The following is a 20,068-nucleotide window of genomic DNA, read 5'->3' as shown; positions in this document are numbered from 1 at the left end:
TAAAATTCTGCATATTTTGTTTGTCAAAATAACACAATATAATCAAGCCAGTTTTAATTATTTTGGTAATTTATTTCAAAATACCTGTCAGCAAGTATGGCTGTAACAATACAGACAACAAAAAAGATTCAGGAAATGTTTCTTGACAAAGAGATTCCTTACTAGGCATATTAATACAGAACTTTGAACAATAATGCATTTAAACTACAATACAGAACCGTATTTCCTGTACCCCTCAAGAAGCAGTGCAAAGGCTTGGGGAAGTCAGGGGTAACAAAGGAGCAAGGGAGAGGGAAGTAATTGCTGGGAAGGAGCCTGGGAGTGAATCTGTAGGATTGTTGGGTGTGGGTGGGAGAAATATGGAACAAGTTTTTTGGGGGGATTGTTAGGGAGTTAGGGAGCCTCCCGCACACAGACCCTTGCTGACCCCTAGCCTCTATCATCAATCAGACACATCTGCCCCCTGTCCCGACATGTCCCTGCACCCCCACTCAGCCACCTCTCTTCCCCTGTCCCCATGCATCCCTGCACCTCCCCTCCCCCTGTCCCCATGTGTCCCTGCATTCCCACTCAGCCACTCCCACCCCCCTGCATCCCCACTCAGACACTTTCCTCCCTTCTCTCCCCATGTGTCCCTGCACCCCCACTCCCATTCAGCCCCGGCTGTCACCTCACTAGCTCCTGTGCCCCCACCCCAATCTGTCCCTCTCACTAGCCTTTCTGAACCCCAGACTATATGACCCTCCAGCAGCCCCATGTGCCCCGTTCTGTCCATCCCCACCATATTCTGTGCTTCCTCACCTGGCCCCACGGGCAAGGCGTTCTGAAGAAGGCAGACACTGCCCCCTCCCTCTCTATGGCTGGCTGCTCCAACCCTGAGCTGGCTGTCCTCTCTTCTGGCACCACAGCAGCTCCTGGTGGGTGAAAGGTGTAACTGCAACACCGCCCTGGCAGAATGTATTTTCTGCAGGGGAAAAAAATCTGCAGGGGACATGAATTCTGCATGTGTGCAGTGGAGCAGAATTTCCCCAGGAGTAAATTTGTTACTGTACTGGGTGTAGTACATGCTTATTTTTAAATTAGCAGGCATGTTTACAGCAATTGTATATAACACCATTGGGCCAAATTTATGGTCAAACTGGTGTCTGGTACTCTCCCATATTAATAATTTCTAATATTATTGATAATTCCAACAGCACAAAAGGGAACTAGTGACCTTTTAACAACCTAATTTCCTTTTTGAAATTCCTCCATATGTCAGGGCCAGACTTTTCTACACCTCTTATTTCAGCAAGGTACCAGGCAATCAGTGCAGAACAGTTGGGTAAATCTGAAGCAAGAAAGTATTTCACTAAGGGTATGTCTAAATTACGAAATTAGATCAATTTTAAAGAAGTTGATTTTTAGAATTCAATTTTATACAGTCGATTGCGTATGTCCACACTAAGCGCATTAAGTCGGCGGAGTGCGTCCTCACTACTGTGGCTAGCATCGACTTATGGAGTGGTGCACTGTGGGTAGCTTTCCCTCAGTTCCCGCAGTCTCCGCCGCCCATTCTGGGTTAAGCTCCCAATGCCTGATGGGGCAAAAACATTGTCGCGGGTGGTTTTGGGTACATGTCATCAGCCGCCCCTCTCTCCGTGAAAGCAATGGCAGATAATTGTTTTGCGCCTTTTTTCCTGGGTTACCTGTGAAAACGCCATTCCACAGCAAGTATAAAGCTCTCTCAGCTCACTGTCACCGTTGCTGTTGTGGGCAAGTCTATTGTGGGGGCTGCTGTGATCCAAGTAGCCAACGCAATCATTAACGTTCTTTTATCAAGGGTAGTGACTCTAGGAAATGTGCAGGCCTTTTTAGAATTTTAGATCATATTCCTGTCCTTTGCCGCTGGTGAAGAAGTCTTGCAGCCATCCATTCCAGTCTGGTTGGCGCTGTAACACCCCATAGCACTTCTGTGGTTGACACATGTAACAGCTCCAGGGCTCTTGCTCTTTTGCCGTGGCCGAGGTACCATGCCCTACCAGGACCTCCAAGCTTTCGACACAGAAGCACTTGCAGCAGCTGGCATTGCTACACAGCAGCAGCTCCTGGGTGCCTTTGAAGCAGACGGTGCAGTAGGACTGCTAGCTGTCCTCATCGGACATGTAGCTTGGTCGGGGGTTCTGGGAATGTTTTCCCTGCCCAGCTCTAGGAGCCTTGTCGGGGAGGAGTACAGAAGTCGATTTTAAGACCCCTTTAGGTCAACGGAACAGGGTTGGTTGTTTGGATGCAGTCATTTTTAAATCGACCTAACGTAGCTACATTTGACTTAACCCCATAGTGTAGACCAGGGCTAAGTCTTCTAGCACTGCGAGGTGCAAATTCCAATTAGCAATCCTAACAGATTGACTAAAGAGCTGCAAAGACTCACCCACAGCTGGCACTTGTCCCAGCATCTTCAACTTTTTCTGGTGCTCAATGTACTTCTTCTCCAACCTTGTCAATTCAGTGTTTGGATGCACTAATTACAGCCCCATGCATTGTGTTTAACCAGGTCCTCCACACTAGTATTCTCCAAAGATTCATTTACTAGTCAGTACTCTTTGTCTCTCCATTGATGCCTAAAAATGATCAAGACCAAAGTAAAAACACAGATTTTGTAATAAATTACTTTGGGATTATCATTATGTTGCATCTGATGAAGTGAGCTGTAGCTCACGAAAGCTTATGCTCAAATAAATTTGTTAGTCTCTAAGGTGTCACAAGTACTCCTTTTATTATGTTATGTAATATACGTTATGTAACTTTGTGCATACCATTTGTGGATGGATTTCAGTAACTTCTGGCTGCATGCGGACATCATAACCAGTGCCTCATTACAACTCTTTTGGTGTAACAAACAGAGCTGATAATCAATACCACAGAACCTCTTCTTTTTTGCTGATGACAGCAAATCAAGTTGAAGCGCTCCTTCCATGCATAGTAATCTGTAACATTAAAAAAAATAATCAGCTATCATATTGGGAGAATTAACTAATAACACAGTACTGTCAGTTGATGGTCATAGTTTAATTATGTGAGGGCTGCATGTATGACATACTTGTGTTAAAGTATAATTAAAAAACACTGTTTTATAAACTTTTTCTCAAATATATATCTACATAATTGTTCTGGGTTTGTGACATTTGATACCATTGCGTTCACGGGAGAAAGGGGTTTCAAATGATACTCAACTCAACCTACTTCCAACCACATTATATCAACATTTTCTCTACCCAGAGGGCCTGGAGCTGGGAATGTGTGGTGGAGGCAGGGATTGAGTCCCCTTTGCTATGCCGCAGAGGGTGACACGATTGAAATAATGATTCTGTAGATTTTTGACAAATCAAACGACACCACCCTTAACCTTCTATCATTAACTTGCCAACAGAATTATAATGCTCCCAGATTGTAATGTCATTAACAGGATATCGAACTAGATGAATCACTGGATCTGATCTTGTATAACCCTATGGAAACCGAACTTCTGTCACACCCTATAGAAGTAACTCCAGGTTAGGGCTGAGCCATATATGCAGACTGTGTATTTGTCATCTTAAAATGTTCCCATGGTAAATCCAGAGGTATCCAAAGGGTTAAGCATGTCATCCAGATATCAACTCCCTGCCAGCATTATGCTCTCAACATTCCAGACACTGGTTTAATTCATAAATAAAGAAAACTGCAGCCCAGCAACAACAAATTACTCACACTCTTCTTCAGGGTTCATTACCACAGTAGAAAGTATTACTGTTATTGGGTGTTAGTTACATCACATATGAAGAAGGGAGGAGTGTGCAAAAGGAAGAAACAAAAAGGGTCAGAGTTAGAAAGCTGCAATAGCTATGCAATCCAGAGCTGGCACTAGGCATAAGTAGCCTAAGCAATTGCTGAGGCCCCAAGCAGCAAAAGGGAGCCCCCCATTCACTTTTTATTATGGCATTGTGTATGGGGGCCCTCACAAAATATTCCTGCTTTGGGCCTCCAATGGATGCTATCCCACAACAGTGTGCAGACTGTGGGAGCTAGAGCAAGGGAGTCTCTGACCCATGCATAGGGTGTAAACCCAAAACACCATGCACGGCTACAGCCAGCTCCAAACTGCAACCCCCTCCAACTCCTCCTCTGTCCTTTGTCTCTTCCCCGGGTCCAGGAGGCCACCGGATCAGTTTGTTCTCCAACACCTTCAGTTGGCCCTTTGCAGGGGTGGGGCCCAGGCCATCAGTTGCCAGGAGACAGGGTGTCAACTATTCTCTGTGCAGACAGCCTAGGGCTCTGCAACAATCACACACACTTACCTCACTACCTAGATACTTAAGAATTCATAGGGGAAACTGAGGCACTCACACAGTATTCAGAGAAAACATTTAAGAACATTCCCACTTTGTCACACTGGAGGAAGGGCAGCTCAGTGCAGAGAGAGATGAAGAGAATGGGCTAGAACCAGGGAGAAGGTAGGTACCAGCTCTATGTGGGCGGGGTGGGGGGGATTCTGTTTACCCCCTCCCCAGCCCTGCTGCGCTTGCAGTTTACCCCTGGCCGCTCCCTTGCTCCAGGGACCAACACTAGCTCCTGCCCCAATGTGCTTTTGCCCCCGGCCCCTTTTACAATCATTCCCAGGGGGGCCCACAAATATGTTTGGAGCCAGGCCCACAAAAAGTTAATCGGGCCCTGGCTACAGGAGCTGTTAAATGGCGGTGCTGAGGGTCTGACTCCTGCCCGGGCTGCAGCTCAAACCCTGTGCAGGGCAAGGCACTGAGCCGGCAGCACAGGCCAATACAAGGGGTGCGTAATCCACGGCGGTCTGTACGGTCCATACACGGTGGCCTGCAGGGTCGCTACTCTAGCAGGGCACCAAGCAACACCGGCTGATGCCGTGGGTGACGTGACTAACCCACGGCCAGGCTGCAGGCGCGTGCTCCCTGGCCGCGGGGAGTCAGGCCCGCACTCGGCCCAGGGGGCGAACAGATTGCAGTGACGTCATCACTCGCCTGGACCTGCGCCCGGAGCGTTCAGGCTACGTAAGCGTGTGCGAGGCGGGGACAGAGCACGCGCCGTACGTGGGGCGGGTCGGCCGCGCGCGTGCGCGGGGACACCCGGGGGTGGCTGTTGAGCCAGGGAGGTCGGGGCTGGCCAGCGGTGAGTAGGGGGCTCCCCGGGAGAGGGACACCGCGGCCGCTGCATGTCCCCGCCGGGCGGGACCGGCCCCGGGCTCTCCTCGGGCTTCCCCCTCATGCGGGGAACCCCCCCGGCCCTGCCCCGCTGCCGCCGCCGCCCCCCCTCCCCGCGCGGGGCGAGCGCTCCCCGGCCACACGGTGCCTCAGGGCCGCGCTGGTGGGGGGCGCCCTGGCACCTGAGGGTGGGGGCTGCCTGCTCGCGCTGCTTTCCGAGGGGGGTCGGGGTAGAAACGCCTCGAGCGGGCTCCCCGCCCTGCCCGGAGCCCCGCGGGAACCTGCCCGGGCCCGATGCGCTTTGTGCCACTGCTTTTCCTGCCGGGCTAATCGAGGCTTTTCTTCCTTGCTCAGGAGCGTGGCAGGACTTGGCGAGGAGCTCACGCCTTGCGAGAGGCCGCTTCCCTCCCCAGCCCTTGGCATCTGCTTTTCAGGACACAGCCACTCCCAAAGGGATGGAGAAAGGCAGCTGAGAGGCCCCCAAGGCTCCTGCCAAGGGCCTCTGAGACTGGCCTCATCTTACCTGGTTTGGCTTCGTGGGGGTGGGCATTTCTTCCCAGCCTGCTCTGGATCCTTTTTAGCGGCGCTAAGGACCAAAGGAGATGGAAGAAAAGGAGCGATGTGATAAATTCCAGCTGGTATCCTGACGCTAAGCGGATTTAAATCTTATTTTGATATTTTTGAAGAGGAGACAGAGGGAAGGAAATACCCCAACAGCAACTTTTTATGGGGTGGGGGAGGAGGGAGGGTGGGAAAAAATGTTACAGATCCCTACGTGATTTTTGCAAGCAAGCAATTACTAAACAAACTGAAGCACAAGAAAAGGGCTTGCCAGCTGGAAGCAGGATTTGCTGATAAAAGAAGGGATCAGTGGGCTCTTGTTTTGATTGTGGAGCAGGGGAGAAACTTCAGACTCCTCTGTTTCTCACCATCTTCCCCACAACTACCCTAAGAAAAAATGAGTTGCGTGCCATGGAAAGGTGACAAAACCAAATCTGAGTCTCCTGAGCCACCACAGCTGGCACCACTACGTATTTACCATGAGAAACAGCGTAGGGAGCTGTGTGCTCTCCATGCCCTCAATAATGTCTTCCAGGACAGCAACGCCTTCACCCGGGAAACACTGCAAGAGATTTTCCAGAGGTAGGGAGCACCCTGCACTGGCATTGTTAGTTCCATTTTTGCACTTCATTGCTGGGATGAGTATCTGAAATACCCTTTCTGTGCGTGGCAAGGGGGAGAGGAAGGTTGTTCAGAATCTGACACTGCTGAAGGCTAGACATGGCATCTTCTCTATTCTGTCACATAAATCTCCTATATTAATGATGGAAAAACCCTGATCTTCTCTCCCCCTTCCCCCCCCCCCCCCCCATGGTTTCCTGTCCCTCATACTGTTCAGGCTGCCACTGTAGGGTGCAAGGACTCAGTTGCAGATGCCCTTATGTAATAGGCCCGCTTTAATTATCTCTCCCTCCCCGATGCTCTTTCCACCTGGTTCCCAAATTTCCTCCCTTCCTGTTTTTTAAAAGGTAAATTATTCCCATCAAAATACTTTGTTTGCCTTGTGGTCAGGTGGTTGGCCTGAGTGGGGAGGGTAGGAGAGGACTGAAAAATGGGTCAGAATGAAAACATTTTGACGTAGTTCTGTCCAAAAACTTCTAAACAGCTGCAAGTTAGAGCTTATGTCTACTTCCTGTGCTGTTCTGTGATGAAATGAGTGACTCTTGGTGTTCATTTATGAATGAAATATTATTGCCTCTGTATTTTCACACAGGCAAGGTCCTGTATACTCTGGCAAGCAAGATCTAAATTCCGCAGCTAGTTCCCTATGATCTGTGACACTGTGGTGCAAATCCTGCAGCAGTTTTGGATAACTTTTAAATATGGAGTTTTTTGTTTAAATATGAAAAGAAATAATCCAGTCAAAAGCCTTGATTTTTATGATCAAATTCCAAGTGTTTTATGCTTTTCCTACACTTTCATGGGAGCACTTGTGAATACTACTCTGAAAGTCACTTCCCTCCACCAATATACTAAAGGGAATCCCCTTTGATTCTCCATCTCTATCCATAGTAGTCATTGCAGATTAATCTAATTTGGGCTGGAGGTCCATTACCAGAATCTGATAGTCTAGAATATGTGAGAAGCCAAGCTCCATGTAAATAAATGTGCAGGAACTTCATGCCAGGGGACGTGACCTAAAGTCTTTTCTGCCATTGATCAAGGTTTGTGTAGTCCCTCAATGCTGACAACACAATAGCAGTATTCTGTATCAGTGAGGTGTTTTCCCCCAGCTACTCTTCTGAGAAGCCACGGTCCCATGAGAATGGTATCCGGCTCGCCTATGTATCTTTCTTTGATTATCTCTAACACATTTTCTTTTTCAATTTTAAATCAGACTACAATACTATCATGAGTAGTCTTCAAAATGGACCATAATTAACATACTGATCAAGAAGTGGAGCTGTCCATCAATGGTCAGCAATGAAAAGTGCTGGTGGTTTTGTTCCAGCACAGGGACAGAAACGTAATCATGGATCACTTCTATTGGACTGGGCTTCTGTGTTGAAGATCTTTCTCAGAAGTGGAAGAGGTTTTGCATATGGGTAGTGGAAAAGAACCTATCTTGGATTACTTGCTGAACTTAATTGAAGGCAAGAAGAGGTTGAAGGACTATGGGCCATCTTCAGCATACTGTGCTTCAGTTGACAGTTCCACTGTCTTCAGTCATCTCACTGTGTGTCATCAGATTCCCTAGAGGTTTGGTAAATGTATCCCCACCAAACAGTGAACTCACTGAACATGGGATCTAAACCTGGGGGTGACAAAACTAATGACTTGCCCTTTGAGTCCTTACCAGTCACCAAAGACAGCCTTTGTAACCGTAATCACATCTACAAGAAGAGTTATTGAATTGCAGGCTTTAATAGTTGATCCCCCAACCTTCATTGTATTCCATAGAGACAAAATGTGTCCTACATATTCATCCCAAATATATAGCAAAAGTTGGGTCCAGGCTTCCATCTGAATTAGACCACTCATATCCTGGTATTCTTCAGACCTTATTCCTATTCACAAGAAATTAGATTGCATACCCTAGATGTCAAGAGTCTTTGATTTGCATATCCACACAACATCTGTCAAAGAGGACTAGTTTGTGTTCTGAGACCTGATTAGCCAGGATGACAGTACCTTAGGGTCTTGAGGCTTACTCTATTGCACATCAGTGACATACTTCTATAATGATTCTGTTTTATAAATCTGTAGGATGGCTACCTGAAATTCTACACATACATACACAGCTGTACTTGTACAGCTTGGAATCTAGATTGCATACTCTGTTTTGGGAGTGCAGCTTTGCATTCCTTGTGTAATTAAACTCAGCTGATCTTTCTGTGGGTTCTACAGTACAAGTTAAGTGCACATACGAGTAGAAATACATAGAGGCAGCTCTCAAAGAGGAAATGTTACTCACCGGTAACAGTTTGTGTGTTACCTCTGCATATTTATACAACCTGCCCACTTTCCTTTTCTTCTCTGAATTCTACTCCTCTGGAAAGAACAAAATTGGTTGTAGCCTTACAGCTCTCTTATAAATGTGCTTCTGGACTGTTTACTAGAATGTAAGCTCTCTGGGGAAGGGTCTGTGTGTCGGGTTCTTTCCCCCCCCCCCCCCGTTTGTACAGTGTCTAGCACAGTGGGGTCCTGGTCTGTAATTGGGGCTCCTAGGTGCTATTATTTCTATTACCATGATGCTCAGCAGCACCAGCCTGCATGTCATATGAGTGTAAATATGCAGAGGCAATATTCTTGAAGAAGTAGAGTTAAGTGTTTGGAAGTGGATATACTGAAAGAGTTGTGGTCAACAATCTGCAAAAAGCAGCTTTTGTGTGACCAGTGAAAGCCAGTCGAAGTTTTGGGACCATAATTACTTGTGAATATTACTGCCTCTGTTTTTGGCACAGTAATATTCTGATCATGTTAAAAGAAGCAGTAATTTGACCTTTGCTCAGAAACACACCAGTGATATTAGTTGCCTTTCCTATTAACAACTTGTTTCAAGCCTTCCCTCCCTTTTATAGGCCCATCACTTTTGGGTTGGATTACACCAACATAGTCTACTGTAGCTGCCTCTGAAGACTAGAAGCTTATGTTAGTGCAAAATGCTGCCCACTTAGGCACTGGTGGCCTGGGACCTGGCTATGTGAAAAGCTGCCTATCCCCTCCTGGTGTCAAAGACTTTACGGTAGAATGCTCTAGGATCACGGTATTTTTAGTGGACAGCCTTAGCCTGCACAAGTCGTTCCATCTGGCTGTCCACCAAAGTTTGACAGCCTTCAGGGCACAGTGTAAGAACCAAGCAGGCATCTCTGCTCCCCCAGCCATGTGGGAGGAAGAGCAGGAGCTCCTGGGAATGGAGCTAATATGTGGGTGACTTTTCTGGCTGGAAGCAACAACCTTTGGACGCTAGTGATGTCATCAAACTAATTTCTTCAATTTAGCCAAATCAGCAGAGGTCATCTTACTTCAACTCCCTCCCACCCCTTTTCCTTATGGGTCCTCTGTAGCTAGCTGCACTTGCTGGCTATTGGGGCCCCCCCTCAGCTACTCCTCCACTCTTCCTTTCGCTGCCTCCATTCCTTCCCTATCCTCTCATTCCTTCCTGCCTTTTCCTCACTGCAAAGCATATTTTAAAAAAATACAAAAACAACAAAATGTAACTGGATATTTGCCAACCATCACTCTAACTGACCTGCTTGTATGATACATGCTTTGCCCCGTGCCTTGTCTATTGAGATAGTAAGCTCTTTGGTGGGGAGACTGTCTTCCTATATTTTTGCACAGTACACAGCATGATGGGACCCTGATCCTGATTGTGGCTGCTGTTGAGGTGCTATCACACTACAACAAACAATAATGTCTAGGCAAGCTTCTGAGTGAATGTTTTTAAGTGGCAGCGAAGAGGGATTTCCTACCAGCAAGCTTAGCCGTTGAGCTATTATTGTAATAGCATTGACAGTTGGTCCATGCAGTGGTGATACTGCTTGTTTTAATAGGTTTCAGAGTAGCAGCCGTGTTAGTCTGTATTCGCAAAAAGAAAAGGAGGACTTGTGGCACCTTAGAGACTAACCAATTTATTTGAGCATAAGCTTTCGTGAGCTACAGTTCATTTCAATCTGATGAAGAGAGCTGTAGCTCACGAAAGCTTATGCTCAGATAAATTGGTTAGTCTCTAAGGTGCCACACGTACTCCTTTTATTCTTGTTTTAATAGGTTCCCAGATGCTACAGTGTTGGATTTTATAAACATGAGTTCTTCTTCCTTGGCAAACATGAAAACATACCAGCAGCCAAACCACTCCAGGGTGCTGTGAGCTCATCCATTATTATGAGTTTAGTAGGGTCAGACCCAGTCAATACCGGTACTCTTTGGAGGTTTCCCATCTAAATGACATTACCCTTTTCCTTTTGAGTCAGGGCTGAACTAATACCTTGTCAATTTCTCTGCCTGCTGGGTAAGAGAGAGAGCAGAATAGTTCAGGTTGAAGATGCCAGGCTTTGCCAGTCGTCCAATTGGGATTTTGAACAGTGAGGATGTATAACAGGATTGCACAACCTTCCCATTGAATCATCATCTTTCAGCTGAACTTTGCATGGGATACAGGTACAACAACCAGTGCCACTTCTAACTAGCGTATGGATGTGTGAACCTGGGAGATGGATACAATGAACTCCTGCAACAGTATACTTTCACTTTGTGTTCACAGACTGTCTCCCAACACTATGGTGACACCACACAAGAAGAGCATGCTGGGAAACGGAAACTATGATGTGAATGTCATCATGGCAGCGCTTCAGACCAAAGGCTATGAAGCAGTTTGGTGGGACAAGCGCAGGTACTGAGAACCAGCTTTTAATTGCTATAGTTTGGGAAGTGGCTGCCTCATGGTAGGGTTTATAACAGAGGAAGTAGGAGAAATAAGTGAATACCATCTCTGCTCTCTCTGCTTCCCCAGGGATGTTAATGTCATTGCCCTCTCTAATGTGATGGGCTTCATCATGAATCTGCCCTCCAGCCTCTGCTGGGGTCCCCTGAAGCTCCCCCTTAAACGACAGCACTGGATCTGCGTCCGGGAGGTGGGAGGCACCTACTACAATCTCGACTCCAAACTCAAGATGCCAGAGTGGATTGGAGGTGAAAGTGAGCTCAGGTGAGTCTCCTTCCTTCCTAATCCCCTACTCCTAGCCCCTATTACAGATTGGGCATCTGCTTTTAACACCTAGTATCTGGTACAATATAGCTCATGCTTTACTGCCACTGTAGAATGGCATGAATTCTGATAGCAAAGACTGAAGAATGGGAATGAAATTCGTATACCCCTCCTGGATCTTACCCCATGTGTCTTATTTATGTGAAGCTAAGAAAACAATGTTAGCTAATAGGAGACTTCAAGGTTCAGGAGAGCCTGGGCTTCTTTCCTAAGGCAGCTGGTTGTGTCACCATGATGAGTGTAGATTCCTAGATGGTTAATCTGTGGTGACACCTGTAATAGACCGACCTACCATGCTCTGTCATGTTTCTTCAGATGGGGAGCACTTGACAGCGTTCCACTGATGGTCAGTTATTGCATGTGTCCAACAGAGAGATGATTTAATTTGAAAAATGCAGCTTTTTTCCTTAAACAGTTTCTACAGAGGCTAATGAGCCTCTCCCCATTTTCCTGTTCTTTCTGAGATCCAGGTAGCACTTCTGTGCTTGTACTAAATTTTCCATGTCTTTCAGAGTGTAAAATTGTGGTTCTTACCAATCATGGTCAATGAAGATTCGTGGCATTCGCCCCTCACATGCTGAAAACCATAATGATTAGCCTTGATGCCCCAAATTGATTCCATTTGGAGAATTGTGCTCTAGCAATGTCTGTAGAGCTGGTCATGCCAATCAAGAATTAGTGAATTGAGTGACAACCTAAAATTCCATGTGTGTAACTTCCAGTAGAGAATTCATTCACTCCTACGATTGCTGCTTAATACTGCTGGTTTGGAATGATTACTGTTTCAGTCTCAAGACAGTTGCATTTCAGCATTAAGTGAATGATTCCTGTGTATAAAATTTTGGGAACTTTTTTGGCAAAATATATAAGGGAAATTTAAGACTTTTATTTTCATATTATTTAAGTCCTTCTATCTTTGACTACCGGATAAATCACTCAGTCAAAGAGAGGCTGAAAAAATGTATTGGATCCCAATTCATGGGCTGCCAGTAATCATTCTGTGCCACTAGGTTTACCATGGCATCCTACTTTTTCCTGCCAGTCACTTCACCTTGGGGGGGGGGGGTGTGTGTGTGTGCTTTGAAATAGATGAGATTGCTGATCTCTGAAACCCAAAGAAGTTTGTTTATTTCAGTTGTATTACATCTTGCCAATTCACAAGAACAGTGTGTGTGGCCTTGGAGAATGGGCAAGATTTTTTTGTATAAACTCTAATAATGAGGTTAAGACTATGCCCATGTGGTTCCAAAATAACCTGCCAGGTGGTGTATGCATTTAGTTAGAAATTGAATATGTAGTAGTCAGAAAATTGATTGTAAAAAAAAAAACAAAAAACCTTCACCTATTATCTTCCTGTGTATTTTGTCACATCTGCTTATTTAATAAGTCTTTACTCCTAAAGGGCTTTACTACTTATTACAGAGCCAATACTACTTATTCTGGATTTTGTTGTTTCACCTCACTTTTGCCCTTCTCCTTTCCATAGGAAATTTTTGAAACACCAGCTGAGAGGAAAGAACTGTGAACTTTTGCTGGTGGTGCCAGAGGAGGTGGAAGCACATCAGAGCTGGAGAGCTGACATGTGACCTGGATTTGCCCTGTCTTTTCTCACTACAGCTCCAGTCCCTCCCCCCACAAACCCCTGATGTCTTCTGACCTGGATAATGGGTGCCCTAGCTCTTTTCCTCTGGAACTTCCTTTCACTGGTCTCTTCTTTTTATATTGACTGTGCAATAGGGCAGTGGCATAGGGTATTGTGGGGGCCAGAATGGATGAGGATGGAAGCCAGTCACTTTTTAATGAGGAGAGTGAGCTCTAAGCTTTTAAGCTGATTACCTTGCATAGTGCTCTTTAAAATACGCTTTGGGGATAGGGAGTTTGGAACACTCCTGCTGATTCTCACCCATGCCCTAATATCTTAAAGACTGATTGTGGCTGGACACTACTCCCTCCAGACTTAACAAAACTTCTTTGGATGGGAAGTGTCAAGCATGCTGCCTCCTCTCTGAAACAGTCTCTACCCCCAAAGCAAACTATTCTGGATACATTTGCAAATCATGGGGGACTCAGGAAACTCTCGAACACTAGCAATGGTGCTCTGTAGAATCTCCTGCTTAGTGAGGGTTTGTGCCAAGGGTTAGGGACATCCTATTTTTAAAGAAACTGTTGGGGTAAGTTGGGGGATTCTTCTCTAAAGTTTTTAGGGATTTTTGTTACACAGATGGCTTAGATGCTTCTTTGGATAGGGCAGGCTGATTAGGGAGTAGAAGTGTTAACAAGTTTAGGCTGGTTCAGAAGCATCACATATCTGGAGTAAGAGAGGCCACCAGGGGCTTGTAGAGGGTTTTCTTTGGTGCAGTATATAACATCTTAATTGTTCCTTTATGTGCACTTGTTAGTTCAGGAGCTGATTGCAGAGAAGGGAATAAAACTGAAGGTGTTTAAGAGGAAGGAGGGAGTCGTTTCCTCTTATTTTCCTCCTCTGTGGAAGACTAGCCACGGCCATGAGAGAGGAAGAAAGAGGGTGGAGAAACTCTTCTACAAATAACCTAGAAGTTATGCAAAGCAAAATCAAAGCGAGGCATTGCAATTGTAAATTTCTCTGCCTCCTGTTGTCACTAGCAGTTACTGGGGGAGATGTGTACAGGGTTCATGAGAGAGTCTTCCTGATGGTAAGGGCAGACTGTCTAGCATGGTAGCTGAACCAGGTACTTTGGTTTTGGCTGACAGACATTCCCCCTGACTGCTGAATCACCTCACCCTCTGTTCCCTCCTGCAGAGAAGAGTGACTATGACAGGGAGACTCCAGTAGGAATCTTTCACTCAGTTTTTTTTCTATGCCACCCGGTGCTGGGTGTAGTTTAATCATTCCTTCCACAGCAGAAAGGAAAGGGTGAGTTTGGGATGAACTTCACACTACTATTGACTCTTCCTGGTCAAGCTATGTTACAACTGTTTGTCTCATTTCCTAATGCACATGCTGTCCTCCCAGTTATAACAGCAAGTGTAGAACAGTGATGGAAACCACCCTGGGTAAGCCAGTGTCTGAAGCTAAACTTACAAACCACCAAAGCCTTCCCTTTGCAACAGAAAACAGAGGCCATGTGGCAACAGGACAAGAGTGGTGGTGTGGTCAACCCCGGACATCCTACAGGTACCATGCTTCAGCCTCCTGACAACACATTGGCAGTGGCTCTTCTGCATGTTCTGCAGTCCAAACCCAATGTTTCTATTTCTACTTCCTTCTTACCACATTCCAATGACCAAAACCAGCTGGCAGAATTTTTAAACACATCACAAGGAATTCTGCTAATGACTTGAAGCCATTTTCTAAAAGGGAAGGAAAAAAACAGCAAAAGAATTTTCTATGTTGATTAAAATCGCACTTTGGAGAGACCCTGTTTGCATGGAAGCTGCAAGCCAATGGATCAGTGTACAATATGCAAAGATGTTTTAAAAACATTGTAGGGCTGCCTCCCTATATTTGTATCTAATGTCACTGCTTAACCCCCAGGGAAAAGGTGTGATCCAGCTGCTCAGGAAAAGGGAAACTGTATGATCACATCCCTGGGGAATAGTGCTGTGGTGACAGATGGAGGGGAAACAGACTAATCTCACTGCTTAGGAGTGGGGAAGCCCATGTTTGTTTTCTTGCTTGTTTGGTTTTGTTATAGCCTTGTCTTGGGTTTGTTTACAGAGATGTATTTTGTTTAACCAAATATTAAAAATGGAAAAATCTCCATATAAAGTGTCCTGTCACTTCTGTGTGTTCAGCTGAATTGTTCTGTAACATGGTATGTAAAGGAAAAAATAAATTGTTCTTTGTTATGAAGTTGTGGCCTTCTTGGGAGAAACTACATTCATCAAACTGCTTCTGAACTCTGATATGGAACTCATCTAGTTGACTCTAGGTAGCCCTAAGATACCACTCTTGAGACATGGCTAAGTTATCCAAAACTTCTTACCTATCTAAGCTGTCTTAGGTTGGAACCATCTCCTCTCCCACCCCATCACAGCTAACACTGTATACATAAAGCTGGAGAATAACCACCCATCTGGGTGCAAAGCAGTAACAGCTATTCTAGTCTTCCATTAGTATCTGGGGCCATGAACGTTGAGCCCTCAAGGTGCAAATCCACAAGGGATGTCTACTAAACACACCATGTTTGGGTTCAATTTATTTAATATTTAATACAAAAAAGATATGCAGCCGATTTCCAAAGTGTAGTAGTTTTATGATGCAAACAATCAGCATAGGCACAATCTTTAACCAAATGTGCTCCCCTTTCCTCCTCCAACAAAAAAAAATTGCAAAGAAAATACTGAAAACAAGTTTTCCTACAGGGCTCAGATGAAACTTACTACTCTTTGTAAATTCACTCCTTCCTTTCTATCACTGGCCTCTTCCGGCCTTGATTTAGCCAAGAGAAATACAGGATTTTCTTTTAATTGCAGAATTTACTGAACAAACTGGCCAGAGCCTAATTTTGTGTCCTAAGGTAAGGAGCCCACAGCAGGTGCTCTTCAATTTGAAGTCTCTGTAACTGCTCACTGTATGGACTGACTGGATAAAAGGAAAAACTTATTACCTCTGGAGGGGAAGCTACAGGCAGAAGCCCGTCAAAAAAAAGGTCCAGGAGAGGGGATTTTGCCCCATTATGGATAGGTCAGTGTCCCAAAGTTTAAAAAAAAAAAAAAAAGAGGCAGGGGGAATACCCAGCCTGACAAACCAACAGTTCAAATGAATCAATGTTGAGGTCTCCCCATGTAATATGGATTGAAGCAGCTTTTGGAAGTTAGATCTTTCCAGAAAGTGGTGGCAGGGCCCCTGGTATACTGCCAGACAACCCTGTAGTGGGTCCTAAGAGAATCTGCAAGAGATGATACTGGGTTAAAAAAGCTATTTAACTATAACGATTGAAAACAGCATAGCACCCCTCCCTACCCCCATAGTTCCAGTAAGGAGGAGGTTTAGCATCTGATAATAAGGGTTCCACATTTGTGACTGGGCAACAAAAAGGTAGATGACATTCAATGTCAATAAATGCAAAGTAATGCATACTGGAAAACAATCTCAACTATACATACAAAATGATGGGGACTAAATTAGCTGTTACCATTCAAGAAAGATCTTGGAGTCATGGCTAGTTCTCTGAAAACATGCACTCAGCGGGTGCAGCAGCAGACCAAAAAAAGTGAACAATGTTATGTGGCGAGATTAAAAAGATTGGGACTGTTCAGCTTGGAAAAGAGACAACTAAGGGGAGATATGATAGAGGTCTATAAAATCCTGAACAGTGGGTGAGGAAAAAGTGAATAAGGAAGTGTTATTTACCACTTCACATAACCAAAAATCAGTGGTCACCTAATGACAGGTTTCAGAGTACCAGCCGTGTTAGTCTGTATTCGCAAATGCATCTCATGAGGTGAAATGAAGCTCACGAAAGCTTATGCTCAAATAAATTGGTTAGTCTCTAAGGTGCCACAAGTACTCCTTGGTCACCTAATGCAATTAATAGGCAGCAGGTTTAAAACAAAAGGAAGGTACTTCATGCAATACACAGTCAATCTGGAAATTGTTGCCAGGGGATGTTGTGAAGAGCGAAAGTATAACTGCGTTAAAAAAAGAAGTAGGTAAGTTCATGGAGGACAGGCCTATCAATTGCTATTAGCCAGAATGATCAGGAATGGAATTCCATGCTCTCGGTATCCTTAAGCCTCTGCCTGCCTGATGCTGGGGATGGATCACTCAATAATTGCCATGCTCTGTTTATTCCCTCCAAAGCATCTGGCATTGGCTATTGTTGGAAGACAGGATACTGGGCTAGATGGACCATTGGTCTGACCCAATATGTCTGTTCTTAACTCACGCTGCAGGGCTGAGAGTGCAATACTCCTGTCACTTTGCAATACCATTCCCGTTCTGCTATGGCAGCTAACTGCTGTAGACTTATTCAGATAGCAAAGGGAAAATAAGACATCTCATCTCAGTACTCTTAGTCAGGGGTATCAAACATGTGGCCCATGAGCTGTATCAGGCCTATATGATGCATTTGATGGCTGCATGATATACTCACGTTATGCAGAACCTAAGCCAATGGTGGGCAACCTGCGGCCTGTACGCAGCCCATCAGGGTAATCCGCTGGCAGACTAGGAGACACTGTTTACACTGACTGTCCGCAGGCACAGTCACCCGCAGCTCCCAGTGGCCGCGGTTCGCTATTCCCAGCCAATGGGAGCTGCGGAAGTAGCAGCAGCCAGTACATCCCTGAGGCCCGCGCCGCTTCCTGCAGTTCCCATTAGCCGGGAATGGCGAACCGTGGCCACTGGGAGCTGCGGGCTGCCGTGCCTGCAGATGGTCAATGTAAACAGTGTCTCATGGCCCGCCAGCGGATTACCTGAAGGGCCGCAGGTTGCCCACCACTGATCTAAGCGCTCTTCCCCCACACCCCAGCCTAAGTTCCCTCTAAGCAATGCGGCTGTGCAGCAGGCTATCAAGGTCTACGCAGGCACGCAGCGCGGAGAGCTGCCTCTCCCCCGGCCCTGGAGCTGCTGCGGACAGTGAAAGGCTCTCTTGCCCAGGCCTGGGCTGCTGTGGCAAGAGAGGGCTGGGGGGAGTTCTCTCTCCCCACCACAACCCCAGGGCAGCCTGTACCCCAAACCCCTCATCCCTGGCTCCACTCCAGAGCCCACACCTCCAGCCAGAGCCCTCACCCCACCCCCAACCCTAAGCCTCCTCCCTCACTCTTAACTCCTCAGTGCCACCCCCGCCACACATCACCTATTGGTGCACATAACAAAATTTATTCCACACGTGGATGTAAAAAATGAGAGGGAACACTGCCCCCAGCCCAAATCAGCTTTTAGCCCTCACTGCTGCAAAGAGCACCTTCCACATACAAACTAAATGTAAACAATGTCATGTCAGCTGCCTGAATCTGCAGAGAGCTTGGAACAATGAGTCAGTGATGAATTCCCCTTCTCCCTTTTAAACTGATTGAAGTAGCCACTGTAAAAATCCAGTGATGACATGCCAACATCAGCATTAACTGATAACTCTAGCAGATGGAATGGGGTAGTGGGTGTGAGTGCAGCCTTCAAGAGAGAGAGTTGATCTCTGTGTGAGCCTCCCACTGACATCAGTGGGATTTGTGCTGTGGATTGAGGATAATAAGCCATCCTGAATTTATGCCCTGGCTCACGGACCATAATTAAACATGAAATCAAGCCCTCTCCTCTCTGCTAAATGAGTTTGAAACTGCTGGCATTAGAAAAAGTAGGGGGGGAATCCTGGTGACGCAAACAAGACAAGGTTTATGATGTCCCACAAACCCCATCATCATCTGCTAATCTCTCTGTTGCAAGGCAACCAAAGAGTATTAGCCTGTGTTCATGGACTGCAATGGAGCAATGGTCTTGAGGTTTCAGGCTCACCTGTCGCTGCTGCAGCTGCTGCTGTTGCTCCATCTGCAGTTTCTCAGTTTCAAATACAACAGGAAGAACAAGGATCATGAAGGAGGTAGTCCCAATCCAGAGAGCTGCCCTGGAGAATCTAGAGAGAAAAAAATAATCAAGACAGAAAAATCTTGATTTGAGTTCCCTTCATATGGGAGGAACAACAGACCCCTGTATATGGAACAACAGACCCCTGTTCCCCTTCTACCTCTAGAAAGGGAGGACCAAGAGAAACTCCCATACAGCTCTGCCTGGGTACCTCAATCCTGATTTGGACTAATTTTTGATATTCCAGTCTTGCACACTCCAGGTAGCTCTGCCAAAGCACCTGAACCTAATCTGTAGTCCCCATTGCTATTCCAGTCCTGGCTCCCATACTCTGCTATGTGCTTGAGCAGGATGTGTAGCGTTACCACACACCCCTTCAGCACAGTCTGCGCTGCTCACTGACGCTCGCGCACAAGCCCAACAACCGGGGGCGGGGGCAGGGAACGCAGCCCGCAAGCGCGGGGCCTGAGCGGCCAATAACCGACCCGGACCGGACAAACGGCACGCGGCCCTGACAGCCCACCCGGGCCCGGGAGAGCCAGACCCAGCCACGCCCCCGGCGCCGCCTTCTCACCGGTACATGCTCTGGGCCACAGAGAGGGACACATCGAAGGTAGCTCCCGCCGCGGTCCGGACGCTCTCCGGGAACATCTCGGTCAGGCCCCAGAGCCGCTCGCTCAGGGTCTCGTCCAGCTGCGGGGGAGGCTCAGAGTCAGACCCGTGAGATGCCGCCGGGAACGGCCCCTGCCCTGCGCCCCCCCCCCCACGCGCAGGGGTCACCCCGGCCTCGCACATGGAGCCCGCGGGCGGCCACGCTCCCCCTGCTCCCTGCCCCGCGACCCGGTACCTCGTCATCGTCGTCCTCCTCCAGCTCCTCCGCCAGCTCCTCCGCCTTGCCCGGGCCGCCCTTGGGCAGCAGCAGCTCCTCGGGGGACAGGGGCGACGCGGCGGCCATGGCTGCAACCAGGAGAGCGGGGGTGACACCGGAAGCGGAAGGGAGCCGACGAGACGGAGGCCCCGGGCGATGACAGAGACAGCGGAAGGGAGGCGAGCGACAGTCACGCGGGAGGGGCTGAGAGCTGCGGGGAGAGAGCGGCCTCTAGC

At 47.0% G+C, this 20,068-nt stretch overlaps 2 protein-coding genes across 3 annotated transcripts; one reads left to right on the top strand and one right to left on the bottom strand.

Moving 5' to 3' along the window:
* Positions 1 to 5,076: 5,076 nt before the first annotated feature.
* Positions 5,077 to 15,292, top strand: JOSD1 (Josephin domain containing 1). The gene is made up of 5 exons (XM_073326543.1): positions 5,077 to 5,157; positions 5,544 to 6,332; positions 10,957 to 11,085; positions 11,206 to 11,400; positions 12,947 to 15,292. Exons 2-5 carry the CDS (start codon positions 6,148 to 6,150, stop codon positions 13,044 to 13,046), a joined length of 609 nt encoding a protein of 202 aa, XP_073182644.1. The 5' UTR covers positions 5,077 to 5,157; positions 5,544 to 6,147; the 3' UTR covers positions 13,047 to 15,292.
* TOMM22 (translocase of outer mitochondrial membrane 22) lies at positions 5,752 to 19,980 on the bottom strand. Of its 2 annotated transcripts, none has more exons than XM_073326588.1 (4): positions 19,812 to 19,980; positions 19,539 to 19,657; positions 18,896 to 19,013; positions 5,752 to 5,775 (listed from the first exon to the last, which is right to left on the bottom strand). In XM_073326588.1, the coding sequence occupies exons 1-4, from the start codon at positions 19,917 to 19,919 to the stop codon at positions 5,767 to 5,769; spliced, it is 354 nt and encodes a 117-aa protein (XP_073182689.1). In that variant the 5' UTR covers positions 19,920 to 19,980; the 3' UTR covers positions 5,752 to 5,766. The 2 variants fall into 2 exon arrangements, with proteins under 2 accessions (XP_073182689.1, XP_073182678.1); XM_073326577.1 differs by lacking the exon at positions 5,752 to 5,775 and adding an exon at positions 15,626 to 16,331 and having other exon boundaries at positions 19,812 to 19,976.
* Between the last annotated feature and the right edge of the window lie 88 nt (positions 19,981 to 20,068).

The sequence above is a fragment of the Lepidochelys kempii genome, chromosome 1 (assembly GCF_965140265.1).
Source record: "Lepidochelys kempii isolate rLepKem1 chromosome 1, rLepKem1.hap2, whole genome shotgun sequence".
Classification (NCBI taxonomy): Eukaryota; Metazoa; Chordata; order Testudines; family Cheloniidae; genus Lepidochelys; species Lepidochelys kempii.
Note: the sequence above shows the minus strand (reverse complement) of the source record. Positions and strands in the feature narration are given on the sequence as shown.